Source organism: Rhinolophus sinicus, linkage group LG04 (assembly GCF_036562045.2).
Source record: "Rhinolophus sinicus isolate RSC01 linkage group LG04, ASM3656204v1, whole genome shotgun sequence".
NCBI classification, from domain to species: domain Eukaryota; kingdom Metazoa; phylum Chordata; class Mammalia; order Chiroptera; family Rhinolophidae; genus Rhinolophus; species Rhinolophus sinicus.
In genome coordinates, this window is record NC_133754.1 from 99,460,629 (window position 1) to 99,476,070 (window position 15,442).

The window sequence follows — 15,442 nt, forward strand, 5'->3', positions numbered from 1 at the left end:
TCTTCAAAAGATAGGAAAAAAAGCTGGATGGTGAAAAAAGCGGGAAAGGAAGTGTGGCAAGCAGGATGAAACTATTCTTCAAACAGAGCACGGGCTTAGGTTCCGTTCCCAGGTGCGGCCCCTCAAATTGACCGTTTGAATTCTGTTAATTTTGTCCTTTCCATCAAAAATTGGCACCTGGCTTTATAAAAGGATATACAAAAAAGGAAAGTAGTCGTCTCGTGAGAACTTCACCACCCGAATCAGCCTCTGGGAACGCCACCACCGACCTCCGGTCCTACCGCCGCCGGCTCGCGGATGCCCCGGGGGCCGGACGCCAAGCAAGGCATCCCCTCGCGTTCTCGCTACCCACAAGCCCCCGCGCCTCGGCGCGCATGCGCAGCGGCGACGGTCGTCTCAGGAAGAGGAAAATGGAATAAACAACTCGGAGGAACCAGAGCGCGAGAGAGCGAGTGGAGGCAGAATTTAAAAATAAACCGGCCCCTCCGCCCTCCCCACCCGTTCGCGGCCGCCGCTCTCCCTTCCCTAGCCTGCGCCCTCGAAGTCCCCGTCTGGGCCCGGGCGCCCACCCCGTCGTCCCGCGCGGCCCCTTTAAGAAAAGAGAACGAGAGTGAGTGAGAGAGAATCCCAACTCTCCCCCTCCCCTCCCCTCCTTTTTACCCCCTCCTCCCTCCCCTCTCCCTTCCCCCCTCTCCCCGGGCGGCTCCGGCTCCCGCAGCGGGACAGACCCACCCGCCCAGGCTTTTATCCGGCACCGGCAGCGTCCTCTTTCCCTCCCTGGTCTATGGTGGCGGCGGCTCCTCGGGCGGCAGCGGAAGACGAGGCTGCGGCGTTGCCATGAACAGTGGCGGCGGCCTCCCGCCCCCCTCGGCCGCCGCCTCCTCTTCCTCCTCCTCGCTGGCGGCGGCAGTGGCGGTGGTGGCCCCGCCGGGGGTCGGGGGTGTCCCCGGCGGGGCGGCGGCGGGAGTGAAGCTGAAGTACTGCCGCTACTACGCTAAGGATAAGACTTGCTTCTACGGGGAGGAGTGTCAGTTCCTGCATGAGGACCCGGCCGCAGGAGCTGCCCCGGGCCTCGGCCTCCATAGCAACAGCGTCCCCCTGGCCCTGGCGGGCGCGCCGGTGGCTGGCTTTCCCCCCGGAGCGGTCCCGGGCGGGGGAGCCGGGCCGCCCCCGGGGCCCAAGAAGACGGACCTGGGAGGTCCGGGCACTGGAGCCGCAGCCGGCGGAGCGGGCAGCAGCGGGATACTCGATGGACCGCGGCTGGCAAGTGAGTGTGGCTCGGACTGGGAGGGCGGCCTCGGCCTTGGGGCGGCGGCGGACGGAAGGCCTGGGGCCGAAGGGGGGCCGGATGAGGCCCTGCAGCCGAGCCTGGCTCGCGGGTTCCCCCCTGCCTTCCTAGGCGGTCTGAGAGGCCTAGACCGGGCCGGAGTCCGCCTTCCTTCTTCCTGCTTTCCCTCCCCACAGCCTTGGGTGAGCCGGGAATGAGGGGAGGCTGGGTTCCCGGGAACGTGGGTGGGTGGACTGGGGTGATGTGAGTGGGGGGCGGGGAGGAAGGGGGATGGGTTGTGGCGTGCGGTGTGTGAGAAAGGGGGTGTCGTTTCCGGGGGGTGTGGAAAGGGGCTGGGTTTGCAGGCACATGTGTTTTGCGTGCCCGTGTAGAGTGGTGTCTGCCGAGTGTTGAGGTTCCCTAGTGGGTGTGTGTGGGTAGGGGGCGGGAGGTGAGGGGCGGGCTTAAGGCTTCCTGGAGTAGGTTGAAAGAACGGAAAAAGTTTGTCTAAAGCGTGTGGAAGAAAGATTTTCCAGGCAAGAAATGCTTTCGAAGGATTAGGAGTGAACGGACAGCAGCTTTTATAGTGTTCAGGTTTAGTTGAGTAGGAATTTCACAAGACGTTCGTTTTAACAGATTTCTTCAAAGCTGGAATAAGATTGCTGGGTGTCAGTAGGGATCATGTCTTATACAACTTTATATCCGCACACTCTTAGCATGAAGTCATATGCAGCGAACATTTGTGTGCGACTGAGCACTTGAGTTTAGGAATCTTAGGTCTGTTAGCATTTTTAACAATTATTTGTTATTTATTTGCCGCTTTTTAGTTGTTTGTGGGTAGAGTTCACAATTATAGTAAGTGTTTAAGTGTAATCTATTTTACTGAATGTTGCCCTTAAGGAAGAAGTAGAGCAGGTTTACTTTTTTTATTTCTGAATATATCGAGCATTTCTAAACCAAATGGCAAAGTCCTACTTTTTGGGAAATTCTAAAGTTTTTGGATCATAAAATAATTTGTTTGATAGGCAACTTGGACGTCAGAACATTTCTGTCTTTTTTCTTTTGAACTACAAATGAATTTGAAGTTGTAGCACTTAACTTGCTCTATGGGGATCATTAAGTTCTTCCCAGAGATTAGTGTGTGTGCGTTTTTTTTTCAGATGGTGTTTCTTTTTCTGGGAGGGGCTTGACTTTAATGCCTATATATTGGTGAGGTTGACATGCTAAGGTTAATTTGTAACAGAATGTTTTGTAAGAAATGGTTACGTTATTTGTGGAATTTTATCATCTTTGAGAAGCACCTTTGCATTTTCAGGATAAACTTGCTGGATGTGCGAGTTGTGACTCATTAAGAGGAACGTTTCAGTAGTGAGCAGTGAGACAGAACAGTGGTTTCGTTATTTACAGAGAGAGGCACTTTAAAAATGCTGGCATTTTGATTTAATATGTTATCTTTCTAGGATTTTCTGATACACAGAATAGTAGATTTGGGACATGCAAGACAGGTGAAGATGGGAGATGGAGAAAAAATACTGACAATGGCTCAAAGATGGGGAATCATTTCATAACTCAGAAAAGGAAAGTAATTGGGGTATAGGGTCTTGAGAGAACAAGCAGTTAATGCAAGGAAGGCATTTTAAAATTAATATTTAGTCATGTAACAATTATTTGATTAAACAGCTGAGTTATGTATGTGGATTCTTTAGGGCTTGCTTTAACTTGACTGGTGAAGCCTAAGGCTCCTGTTTTCTGCTATAGGAAACTCTCAGTAGTACCTAGATTGTGACTCCTTATGGGTGAGATAAAATAGCTTCATATCTGAGTGGCAAGTAAAACTGCTCAGGAATCAACACAGAAGAGGACTGTGTTGGTGATTTGATGGCTACTTTGAATTTTTAGGCTTAATTGATTAATTTTTAGTCTACTTTCTATTTTTAATGTATTCTTAAACTGTATCTTTTGAGACAGGCTTGATTTGTTAAATAAATGTATGAGGCAATAGGAAGTAGGTCCAAGATGGCAGCTTAGGAGGATGCTGAACTACCCATGAACACACGGAATATATATCTATTATATAGAGCAGTTCCTCCTAAGAGATAACTGAGGGCCAGTTGAACAGCTTCTGCATTATAAACGAGAGAGAGAGATAGAGAGAGACAGAGAGAGACAGAGAGACACACACACACACACAGAGAGAGAGAGAGAGAGAGAGAGAGAGAGAGAGAGAGAACTGAGATCAAGAGATCACATAGAGGAGATTGGGGAACTTGAAGAACTCTCCGGGATCTGAGGGAACTCTCCAGGAGTGGAGAAGCCGGTGAGCACTGTTGGTTACATTCTCCCTCCACCTGGATAGTGCAAGCAGGCGTTCTATCCAGGTGCTCTGGCCAACCTGCAAGGCAGCAGTAGTGCATTCCCAGACACCCCTCTTGGAGGTAGCTCCACCGGGAACTACAGGGCAAGGTAGAGTATGTCTCCCTTCCTCCCCCCATTCAGTGGATTAAATAGGACACTGCAGTCCTGTGTACCAGGCTGCCCCATGCAGATTCAGCAGGGTGCTGAGGTGGGGGGACCCTGGCCTGCCCTGACCCCATTCTGGCCACAGACAGCTGGAACGGGGCTACCACACATGTACGCACACAAGGCTGCCCCGCCCTGAACCTGCTTTTTATGGCCAGGTGGCACCCCAGGTGCTAAATGTGCCCTCCCCCACTCCAACCGGCCTGCCAAAACCACCTGGCACACAGTCTACACAGAGGCCACTTGTATACAAGACCAACTTTTTCAATATTGGGAGAGTTAGCGATTTCATCTAATTCATAGGAGCAAACACAGGACGTCAAACAAAATGAGGAGACAGAAATATATTCCAAATGAAGGAAAAACCTTAGGAAAAAACCCTAATGAAATGGAGATAAGTAATTTGCCTGGTAAAGAATTCAAATAAACAGTCATAAGTATGCTCACCAAACTTGAGCATAGGATAGAGGAACTCGGAGAGAACTTCAACAAAGAGTTAAAAAATATAATAACCAGTCAGAGCTGAAGAATACAATAACTGAAATTAAAAATACACTAGAAGTAATCAACAGCTGATTGGAGCCACCTGGTAGATAGAATAGTGGAAATCATCCAGTCAGATCAACAACAAACAATTTTTAAAAATCAGGATAGTGAAGAAACCTCTGGGACAATATCAAGTGCACTAACATTCTCATTATAGAGTTCCCAGGAGAAGAGAGAAAAAGGGGGAGAAAGTATGTTTGAAGAAATAATGGCTGAAAACTTCTCTAATGGGGGAAGGGAAGGAAACAGACATCCAGTTCCAGGAAGCACAGCGAGTTCCAAACAAGATGAACCCAAAGAGGCCCACACCAAGACATATTGTGATTAAAATGGCAAAAGTTAAGGATAAAGAGGTAATCTTGAAGGCAGCAAGAGGAAAACAAATCACGTACAAGTGGGACCCTGCCCCGCCCCCCATCAATAAAGCTAATAAGGCTGATTTCTCAGCAGATACATTACAGGCCAGAAGGGAGTGGCAGGAAATATTTAAAGTGCTGAAAGAAAGAAACCTATAGCCTAGAATACGAGGTCGGGCAATTCAACTCTGGAACTCATCCTAGAAAAAGTGCTACACACCTCATTGCTGAATATCGCTACGGTCATCTTCGAAGTACTCCCCTTGGGAAGCTATGCACCAATGCCAGAGCCTAGTCCACCCTTCAAAGTAATTTTGGAACTCTTTTTCTGGAATGGCCAGTGGCCATCAGAGCTGTCATTGTATTTCCCTTGATGTCCTGAATGTCATCAAAATATCTTCCTTTCAATATTCCCTTGATCTTCAGGTAAAGAAAGAAGTCATTGGGGGCCAGATCAGGTGAGTAGAGAGGGTGTTCCAATACAGTTATTTGTTTACTGGCTAAAAACTCCCTCACAGACAGTGTCATGTGAGCTGGTGCATTGTCATGATGCAAGAGCCATGAATTGTTGGTGAAAAGTTCAGGTCGTCTAACTTTTCCACACAGCCTTTTTTGCACTTCCAAATAGTAAACTTGGTTAACTGTTTGTGTAGTTGGTACAATCATAATGAATAATCCCTCTGATATCAAAAAAGGTTAGCAACATCGGTGCGACAAGTTCGTGAAATTAATTGTCACACCTCGTACTCTGCCCGGTAAGGTTACCATTCAGAATTCAAGGAGAATTTCCCAGACAAGTAAAAGTTAAGGGAGTTTATCACCACTAAACTGGCTTAACAAGAAATGTTAAAGGGTCGTCTTTAAGCAGAAAAGTCCATAACCAGAAATAAGAAAATACATGACAGGAAATAAATCTCACAGGTAAAGGCAAATACTGAATTAACGCAATGAATTGGCCATTTAAACAACTAGTATTAAGGTTAAACTACAATAAATAGGGGGTACACAAAACAAAAAGGTCTAAAATATGACATTAAAGACAAAGTGTGGAGGAGTAAGTAAAAACATGGTGCTTTGAAATGTGTTTGAATTTAAATGTCTATCAGCTTAAAATAGATTGCTATAGATATAGATGGATATATATGAACCTCATGGTAATACAAAACAAAACCTACAAAAAATACACAACACACACATCCACACACACAAAGAGAAAGGAACCCAAACAAAACGCTAAAGAAAACAAGCAAATCAAAGGAACAGAACTACAAAAACAACCAACAAACAATGAACAAAATGGCAACATTCACATATCAATAATTAAATGTAAATGGACTAAATGCTCCAATCAGAAGACAGGGTGACTGAAGGGAGAAAGGAAAACAAACCCATCTACATGCCTCCTACAAGAGTCTTGTTTCAGGTCAAAAGATGGAAAGTGAAGGGATGGAAAAAGAAATTCCATGCAAATAGAAATGAAAAAATAAGCTGGGGTAGCAGTACTCACATAAGATACACCCTGACTTCAAACTATATTACAAAGCTAAAATAATCAAAACAGCATGGTACTGATACAAAAACAGATCAATGGAACCTGACAGCCCAGAAATAAACCCTTGCTTATATGGTCAATTAATCTATAACCCAGGAAGCAAGAATATAAAATGGAGAAATCATGGTCTCTTCAGTAAGTGGTGTGGGGACGACTGGACAGATGAATACAAAAAAAATGAAAGTGGCCCACCATATACAAAAATGAACTGAAATGGATTAAAGACTTAAATGTAAGACCTCAAACTATAAAACTCTTAGAAGAAAATGTAGGTAGTAAACTCCATGACATCGGTCTTAGTAGCATCTTTATGGATAAGTTTCTTTGAGCAAGAGAAACAAAAGCAAAACTAAACAAATGGGACCACATCAAACTAAAAAGTTTATGCACAGTGGAAAAAACCATCAATAAAACTAAATGGAGAGAAGATATTCACAAATGATATATCCAGTACGGGGTTAATATCCAATATACAGAGGATGCCAAAAAATGTATCCACATTTTAAGAAAGGAAGCAACTGTTAAAATTATAATACAATGAGTGACTCTGGCATTCATTTGATTAACGCCATCTTTTGAGCGACCATCATACTACACATTGCTACTGTAATTCAATTAAACTTCAAAAAGTAATGCATAGATAACATCTCTTAAAATGTGTACATTTTTTGGCACCCCTGGTATATATAGAGCTCATACAACTCAACATCAAATAAATCAATCCTACTTAAAGTATGGGCAGAAGACATGAATAGACATTTCTTCAGAGAAGATGTACAGATGGTGAACAGACGTATGAAAAGATGCTCAACATCACTAATTGTCAGGGAAATGCAAATAAAAGCCACAGTGAGATACCACCTAATACCTGTCGGAATGGGTATTGTCAGGAAGACAATATACAAGCGTTGGCAAGGATGTGGGGAAAAGGGAACCCTTGTACACTATTGGTGGGAATGTAAAATGGTGTAGCCACTATGGACAACATTATGGAGTTCCATTAAAAATTTAAGATAGAACTACCTTATGACCCAACAATTTTACTTCTGGGTATTTATCTGAAATCTAAGACACTAATTTGAAAAAAAAAAAAAAGGCATCCCTATGTTCATTGCAGTGTTATTTACGATAGCCAAGACACAGAGGCTACCTGGGTGCCTATCATTAGATGAATGGATAAAGAAGTGGTACATAACATGCAATGGAGTATTACTCAGCATAAGAAAGAATGAAATGTCATTTGTGACAACATGGATGGACCTAGAGGGTATTGTGTTAAGTGAAATAAGTCAGAGAAACGAAAATACCTATGATTTCACTTGTATGTGGAATCTAAAAAGAAAACAAATGAACAAACAAAACAAAAACAGACTCCTACAAACAGAAACAAGCTGATTGTTGCCAGAGAGAAGTGGGGTGGGTGGGGATGGGGGTGGGGGGATAGTTGGAAAGGGGGAAGGGGACTGAGAGGTACAAACATCCAGAGAAGAAAAACTAAGATTTGCCTTTCAAAAACCAAAAAACAAAAACGTGTATGAGGCAGTTAAAATAGCACATTCTAAGAAGTATTGCTATTAGAAGAAGTTTAAATTTGTTACTTGCTGACCTGATTATGTAGGCTCACTGAGACAATTTTATTTTGCTTTTATTTTTTTTCTCCACTTTTCTTTAAATGTAAGATTGTACGGTATTTCTTTAGCTGTGAGGTCATAAACTGATCAGGTAAGCTGCTGCTGTCCGCAGAAATATTTTGTATGGGAGTGTGCGTGTGTGTTTAAAAGTTTTTATTTTATCGTGGGGTAAGTGTACAAATTGTAAGTTCTTGTCATTTTCACACGATGAACTCATAGCTTATAACCAGCAGTCAGATCAAGGACTAGGACATAATCAGTACCCCCAGAAACCTTGTGCCTGCCCCCCTCCCAGGCACCATCCTTCCCCAAAGGTAACTGCTAATTTCTGACACTGCATTATAATCCTGTAGATTCATTTTTCACTTTTTTTGGTAGTTTCTTTGCACTTTCTGGGAATGGAATCATATTGTATGTACTCTTTTTGGGGGCTTCTTTCAGCATATTTGTGAGATTCATCTATGTTATATAGGAATAGTCTCCAGTTTCATTCCTGTATAGTGTTACACTGTAGGAATATACCACGTTTTATTTTCTCAGTTTACTGTTGGTGGGCAATGGAATGTTTCCAGTTTTTATCTGTAAAGGAGAGCGCTGTTTTGAACATTCTTGAAGATGTATTTTGGTGAACAAGTCTCTGAGTTTCTGTTGGATCCCCTAGGAGTGGAATTGCTAGGTCCTCTTAGGGTGTACTAACTACGCATATGTTCATTTTCAGTACAGGCTGTCACACAGTTTTCTGAAGTTGTCGTGCCACGACTAGCAGTGTATGCGAGTTCTACCATAGCTGCTCCACGTTCTCCCCGGCAATCGGTATTAGCTGTCTTATAATTTTAACCATTTTGGAAGCTAAAATTCATGGTATAATTTTGTGTTTGTAGTTTGCATGTGTGTGGATGGTAGTTGAATTAGTTGACAACATTAAAAAATGAGAAGATTGAATACGGAAAAAGATTTCTGGCTTCCTTTGAAGGGTTACTCTTACTTGTATTGGAATTAGGCCTGTTGATGGGGCAAGGCTCCATTTCGCCTTACTACCTGATGGGGTGACTTACATGCCTGGCTCCTCTATGCATTTGTTTTGTTTTTATTACATTTTTGGGGGGTGACAATTGTTAGTAAAGTTACGTAGGTTTCAAGTGTACAATTCTGTATTACATCATCTATGTATCACATTGTGTGTTCACCACCCAGAGTCAGTTCTCCTTCTATCACCATATAGTTGATCCCTTTTACCCTCATCTACCACCGGGATTTGGGTTTTTGACCTTTGCTTTATTTAGTACTTCACATTTGTAGAATTGTTTTGTTAGTGTTTCAGATCCTGTTGAAACTTTAGATTTAAATGCCAGACAAAATTGTATCCTTATTCCACAAGTATTGGAAAACTGAAGCACAAAGATTTTTTTCTTCATGGTACAGTTAGTTGCAGTGATGTTTCAGTCTTGTAAGGAAACTGTACTCTCATTTGTTGCTTACTTTTTATGTATCAGAGTGTTGTGTTTTCTTATCCAGCTCTATGTTGACCAGGCAATGTGACAGTAACATGTTCTGGCTTTGAACATTGTTATTTGGGAAATAACAGGTTATTTTTAAAGGTATTTACTTTAAAATTTTGATTTTTCATATTTCTTTTGGACTTGGGATCTTGTAAGGCTTAAATGTGGATTTATTTGGGTTCCATTGAATTATTGATTCTTGACATTTTAATGATATAATTCTAATATTTTCAAGTAACTAGACTTTTAATCTTCAAGGTGCTCAATTTTTAGCACCTGAACTATTTATTATACTAGTATTTGTATTTTACATGCATTATTTTATTTGAAACCCAGTAGATTTGTTTATTTTATCAAAATGAACTTATTTTTCAATTCTAGTTGAGTGAGTAGTGAAGTCTTTGGTGTAAGACATGTCTAAGGTGGATCCAGGCTCTCTTCCTTATTAACTTTGTGATCTTGGGCAAATTTTTAATCTTAAGCCTCAGTTTTTCTCATTTGAAAAATGAAAGTAATAATACACCTACTTCGGAGAGTGATAGGAATGCACGTGACGCTCAGTGCATCGCTTGGCACAGTGAAGTTTCAGCCTTAGTTGCTGCTGTTATTGAGTATTATTAATAATAAATCTGTAATTAACCTGTACATTTCATTCCCCTCAATCTTTGAGATTATACAGTCGGCTGACGTGTGCTGTGCCATCAGGCCTGTGATGGTTGTGTCTGTACTGAGCATGTACAGGCTTTTTTGGCCATGATTCCCTGAACAATAGAGTATTGACAACTATTTCCATAGCACTGATACTGTAGTAGGTATTGTAAGTCCTCTAGAGGTGACTCAATAGGGAGGCTGCGTGTCGGTCAGATGTAAATCCTACACTGTTTTATTTGAGACTTGAGCACCTGTGGATTTTGGTTTCTGTGGGCTCCTGGAAGCAATCCCCAGCGACCCTGAGGGACGACAATACCTTGAAGACCAGTAAAATAGCTGCAGATTATTGAACGGACTGTGGTTGTCTCAGGGAAGAGAGAGCAGTGGATAACTTGAAGTTCGTATACTAACTGGGGAATGGGTAATGTGTGTGGCAAAACTGTTTTTGTTTAAGCCAGGACTGCACTTGTCTTCCTACAAACTTGTATTTGCTGACAGGAAAGTGAATACTGGGAATTTGCCATTAGGATAGCTGGTATAAGTTTAAACATTTTTATTGGGCAATACACAAGAACTTTATAATAGCATTCATTTCACTCAGTTAATACTGTGCGTGCAAGGTGGCAAGCTTTGATCTGGGTGATGGGAGTACAACATTGACCAAAACACAATTCTGCCCTGATGGAGTTTGCTTTCTAGTAGGGAATAGAAATCCATGTGTAAGTTAATATTAGGTCTTGATAAGTTTTATGAGGAAAGCCCAGAGGTTTATGAAGAATACTCAGAGGGGGATGTCCTAATACAAGTCTAGGTAAGATTCAGTTAATGAGTAAAACACTTCTTTACAGGGAAATAAATGCATTTGAAATGACCCTGTAAGGAGATAAATGATTGCCAAAACAAAACATCTTCCTATTTTTGCCCTTTTATAAAATTTTTCTCGTTTTAAATTAACTCTCAATTTTGAGATAATTGTAGAGTCACACACAGGTGTAAGGAATTATATCGCGAGACCTTGTTGTCCCATCCATCACCCAGTTTCTCCAGTGGTAACACTTTTGTAACTGTAGCACCATACCACAGCCAGCATTGATCCATAGACTGCACCCGTCTTATTCAGATTTTTCTAGTTGTGTTTGCCCTCGTGTGTGTGCATTTGGTTTTCTGAAATTTTATCGTGTATGTTTGGGTACTGCCAACACAGTGAAGACAGAATAGTTGTGTCACCCTCAAGTTGCCCTTTTGTAACTTGCCTTACCTCCCAAACCCTGGCAACGAGTAATTTGCTCTCCATTTCTATAATTTTGTGATTTCAAGAATGTTCTATAAATGGAATTACATAGCGTGTAACTTTTTGGGATTAGCTTTTTAAATTGATGTATAATTGACACACAGTATGCTGTTAGTTTCAGGTATACATCATAGTGATTTGATATTTATATACATTATATAATGATCACCACAATAAGTTTTGTTACCATCTGTCACTATACAAAGTTACTACAATATTATTGACTATATTCCCTATGCTGTACATTACATCCCCATGACTTGTATATTTTATAACTGGTAGTTTGTATCTCTTAATCTCCTGTACCTATTTGCCTGCCCCCCAACCCCTCCCCTCTCTGTGGTAATCACCAGTTTGTTTCCTGTATCTATGAGCCTGTTTCTGTTCTGTTTTTGTTCATTTGTTTTGTTTTTCAGGTTCCACATATAAGTGAAATCATGTGGTATTTGTCTTCCTCTGACTACACATAGCATAATAACTTCTATATTTATCTAGGTTGTTGCAAATGGCAAGATTTCATTCTTATGGCAGAGTAATATTCTGTTGTATGTCTATCTCACATCTTTATCCATTCATCTCTTGATGGACACTTAGGTTGCTTCCATATCTTGGCTATTGTGAATAATGCTGCAGTGAACATACAGATGCATGTATCTCTTTGAATTAGTGTTTTTGTTTTCTTCGGATAAATACCCAGAAGTGTAATTGCTTGGTTGTGTGGTAGTTCTACTTTTAATTTTTTGAAGAACCTCCATGCTCCTTTTCATAGTGGCTGCACCATTTTACATTCCCACCAACTGCGCACGAGGGTTCCCTTTTCTCCACATCCTCACCAACACTTGATATCTCTTGTCGTTTTGGTAATAGTCAGTCTGACAGGTATGAGGTGATACCACATGGTAGTTTTGACTTGCATTTCCCTGATGATGAGTGATGTTGAGCACCTTTTCATGTGCCTGTTGCCCATCTGTGTGTCTTTGGAAAAATGTCCATTCAAGTCCTCTGCCTATTTTTAATTGCATTTTTTTTTGATACTAAGTTGTGTAAATTTTTTTTATATATATATATATTTTGAATATTGGCCCTTATGGGATGTATGATTTGCAAATATGTTCTATTCAGTAGGTTGCCTTTTCATTTTGTTGGTTTCCTTTGCTGTGCAAAAGTTTTTAGTTTGATGTAATCCCATTTGTTTAGTTTTGCTTTTGTTGCCCTTGCGTGAGGAGATGGATCCAAAAAATATTGCTAACACTGATGTCAGAAAGCTTAGTTCCTGTGTTTACTCCTAGGAGTTTTATGATTTCAAGTTATACATTCAAGTCTTTAATCCATTTTGAGTTGATTTTTGTGCATGGTGTAAGAGAGTGTTCCAGTTTTATTCTTTTGCAAGAATCTGTCCAATTTTCCTAACACTATTTATCGAATAGACTGTCTTTTCCCCACTGTATATCCTTGGCAACTTTGTCACAGACTAATTGACCATGTCTGTGTAGGTTTATTTGTGGGCACTCTATTCTATTCCATTGATCTATATGTCTTGTTTTCGTACCAGTACCATACTGTTTTGATTATGGTAGTCTTGTAGTATAATTTGAAATCAAGGAGCATGACACCTCCATGTTTGTTCCTTGTTCTTATGATTGCTTTGGCTCTTTGGGGTCTTATTGTGATTCCATGAACATTTTATGATTGTTTAGTTTTGTGGAAGATGACATTGGTGTTTTGATGGAGATCACATTGAACCTAGATTGCTTTGGGTAGTATGGACATTTTAACACTATTGATTCTTCCAGTCCATGAGCATGGTATATCTTTCCATTTATTTGTGTTGTCTTCAGTTTCTTTCATCAGTATTTTTATTACCTTGGTTAAATTTATTCTAGATATTTATTTTATGCTTTTTGGTACAATTGTAAATGGGATTGTTTTCTTAATTTCTCTGATAACTTGTTGTTAGTGTATAGAATGTAACCACTTTCTGTACACTAATTTTGTATCCTGTGACTTTGTTGAATTTAGTTATTCTAATAGTTTTTTTGGTGGAGTCTTTAGGGTTTCCCATTTATAGTATCATGTCCTCAGTAAATAAGGAGTTTTAAGTCTTTCCAGTTTGGATGCCTGTTACTTCTTTTTCTTGTCTGATTGCTGTCGTGATTATTTCCAGTACTGTGTTAAATACAAGTGGTGAGAATGAGCATCCTCGTCTTGTTTGTGACCTAGAAGAAAAGCTTACAGCTTTTTCACCACTGAGTATGAGATTAGCTGTGGGTTTGTCATATATGGCCTTTATTATGTTGAGGTATGTTCCCTCCATACCCACTTTATTGCGGGTTTTTCTCAAATGCTTTTAGTTTATCTGTTGAGCTGATCATGATTTTTATCCTTCATTTTGTTCATGTGATGTATCATGTTGATTTCATTTGAACAGGTTTAGCTTTTTCCCCCCACTCAGCATAAATCCCTCAAGATTCCGCCAGGGTTTTGGTGTGTATAAAGAGTTCTTTTGTTTTTATTGCTGAATTTCTCTCTTTTTAAAATATTTAAAGAATTTTTAAAAATTTCTCTCCTTTGGAACATTTATATTCATCTGTATTTTGGAGCAACATTTTTTTGCTTGTTTTTATATAGCCAGATCTGCTTTTGTGTACAAAGCTGTGGATATTTACAGAACCTAGAAGTGATATTTTAAAAATTTGTGATAGTATTTTAAAGAACATTTATTGACAGATTTGGATATTTCTTTTTTATTCATTTTAGGGTTGATTTTTATTTAATTTAGTTTTTAAATTAGAAGTCATAAACTTCTAATTTGAACAGCAGTGTATAAAGTCAGAGTAACCCAGTACTTCCACATTTTATTGCCTGGGGGGGTTAATCATTAATGATTTTGGTGTGCGTAATTTCCTCCTAAAGGCTGAGTTTCCAAATGGAGTCTTGTTGGGGGTTAGGGCTTCAATATATGACTTTTTGGGGGAAACAAATGAGTGCATAGTGTGTACGTGCACGCACACCTGCTTGAGTTTGGTAGTAGTATATTTTACATTTGTTTTTCACATTTGTTTTCCATAAACATTATATCTCGTTTATAAGTCAAAACTGTTTTGAGTCAAAAACTATAAGATAAAATATTTTATCTACTGTTGTCATATGGTTGTTAAATCAATACATACAGTATTTGTGTCTCCTTTCAATTTTATGGGAATTACCATTGGAGATTTTGATTTTAGCGCTCTCTTACAAAATAACTTTGTGATCTTAGGCTAGTCACTTAGTCCACGTCGTAATACGTTTCTTTATCTGTAAAATAGGAGAATGGGGTGTGGAGTACATGATGTCCAAAATCACTTCAACTCTAAAATATTTCTGTGTTTTCTAAATGCTTGTGTTCTAGAAAACAAATTACATCATGTTTAATCTTTAGAATTTCTCCTCTTTCCCTTTCAACAGCTTTTAAAAGCACTGACTGCTCAGCAGCTTAACTTCAGTAGAGGGAAGGCCATGCTGAACTCACTATTTTCCTGTGTTAATTGGCATGTAGGTAACAGGCCTTCTCCATAAAAAAGCTCTCCCTTTTTTGATATCTCTTGGTGTCTCTCTTGCTTTATCTTTAAAAAGTAAGGATAGTGTTCCTATTTTTCTAAAGCTAGTTTTTAATTATATTTTTAATATTAAAAGTTGTAGGTTTAGGAAAATAGGACCGATGTCTTTTTTCTGTTATTGAAAATGTACATGAACAGGTTAAAAATTTAAATAGCACAGAAGGGCACACAGTGAAAAGTAGTCTTCCTCCTTCCTTAGTTCCCTGACCCCATTCTTTCCAGTTTATTATTTCCTCTACAATCATTCATATGTTTATATTTCCCTGTTTCTTGTACATACTTACACATATATGCATATGTACATACACAAGGAATCCGGATGCACTTTGAATTTTCTCACTAAATTGTATATCTTGTAGTTTGTTCTACATCCAGATGTAGAAATCTACCCTACTGTTTTTAATGGCTGCGTAATATTCCATTGTATGATTGTATAATTTTAAATGGATATTGTAGGTGTTTGTAGTCTTTTATAAATGAAGGCACTAACTTGTTCTATTTTAATGTGTTATGTGTATTTGTACATCAAC

General features: G+C 40.2%; 1 protein-coding gene across 6 annotated transcripts in view; it reads left to right on the forward strand.

Annotated features, from left to right (window-relative positions):
* The first annotated feature begins 379 nt into the window (after window positions 1-379).
* The window catches only part of PAN3 (poly(A) specific ribonuclease subunit PAN3), a 134,333-nt gene continuing 119,270 nt past the window's right edge, over window positions 380-15,442 (forward strand). Inside the window, exon 1 of one of the 6 annotated variants that reach the window (XM_019736452.2) lies at window positions 380-1,267. In XM_019736452.2, coding sequence (XP_019592011.2) covers window positions 838-1,267 — 430 coding nt within the window. In that variant the 5' untranslated portion in view covers window positions 380-837. The remainder of the gene's footprint in view (window positions 1,268-15,442) is intronic. The other 5 variants (XM_019736448.2, XM_019736453.2, XM_019736451.2 and 2 more) reach the window with 5 other exon arrangements.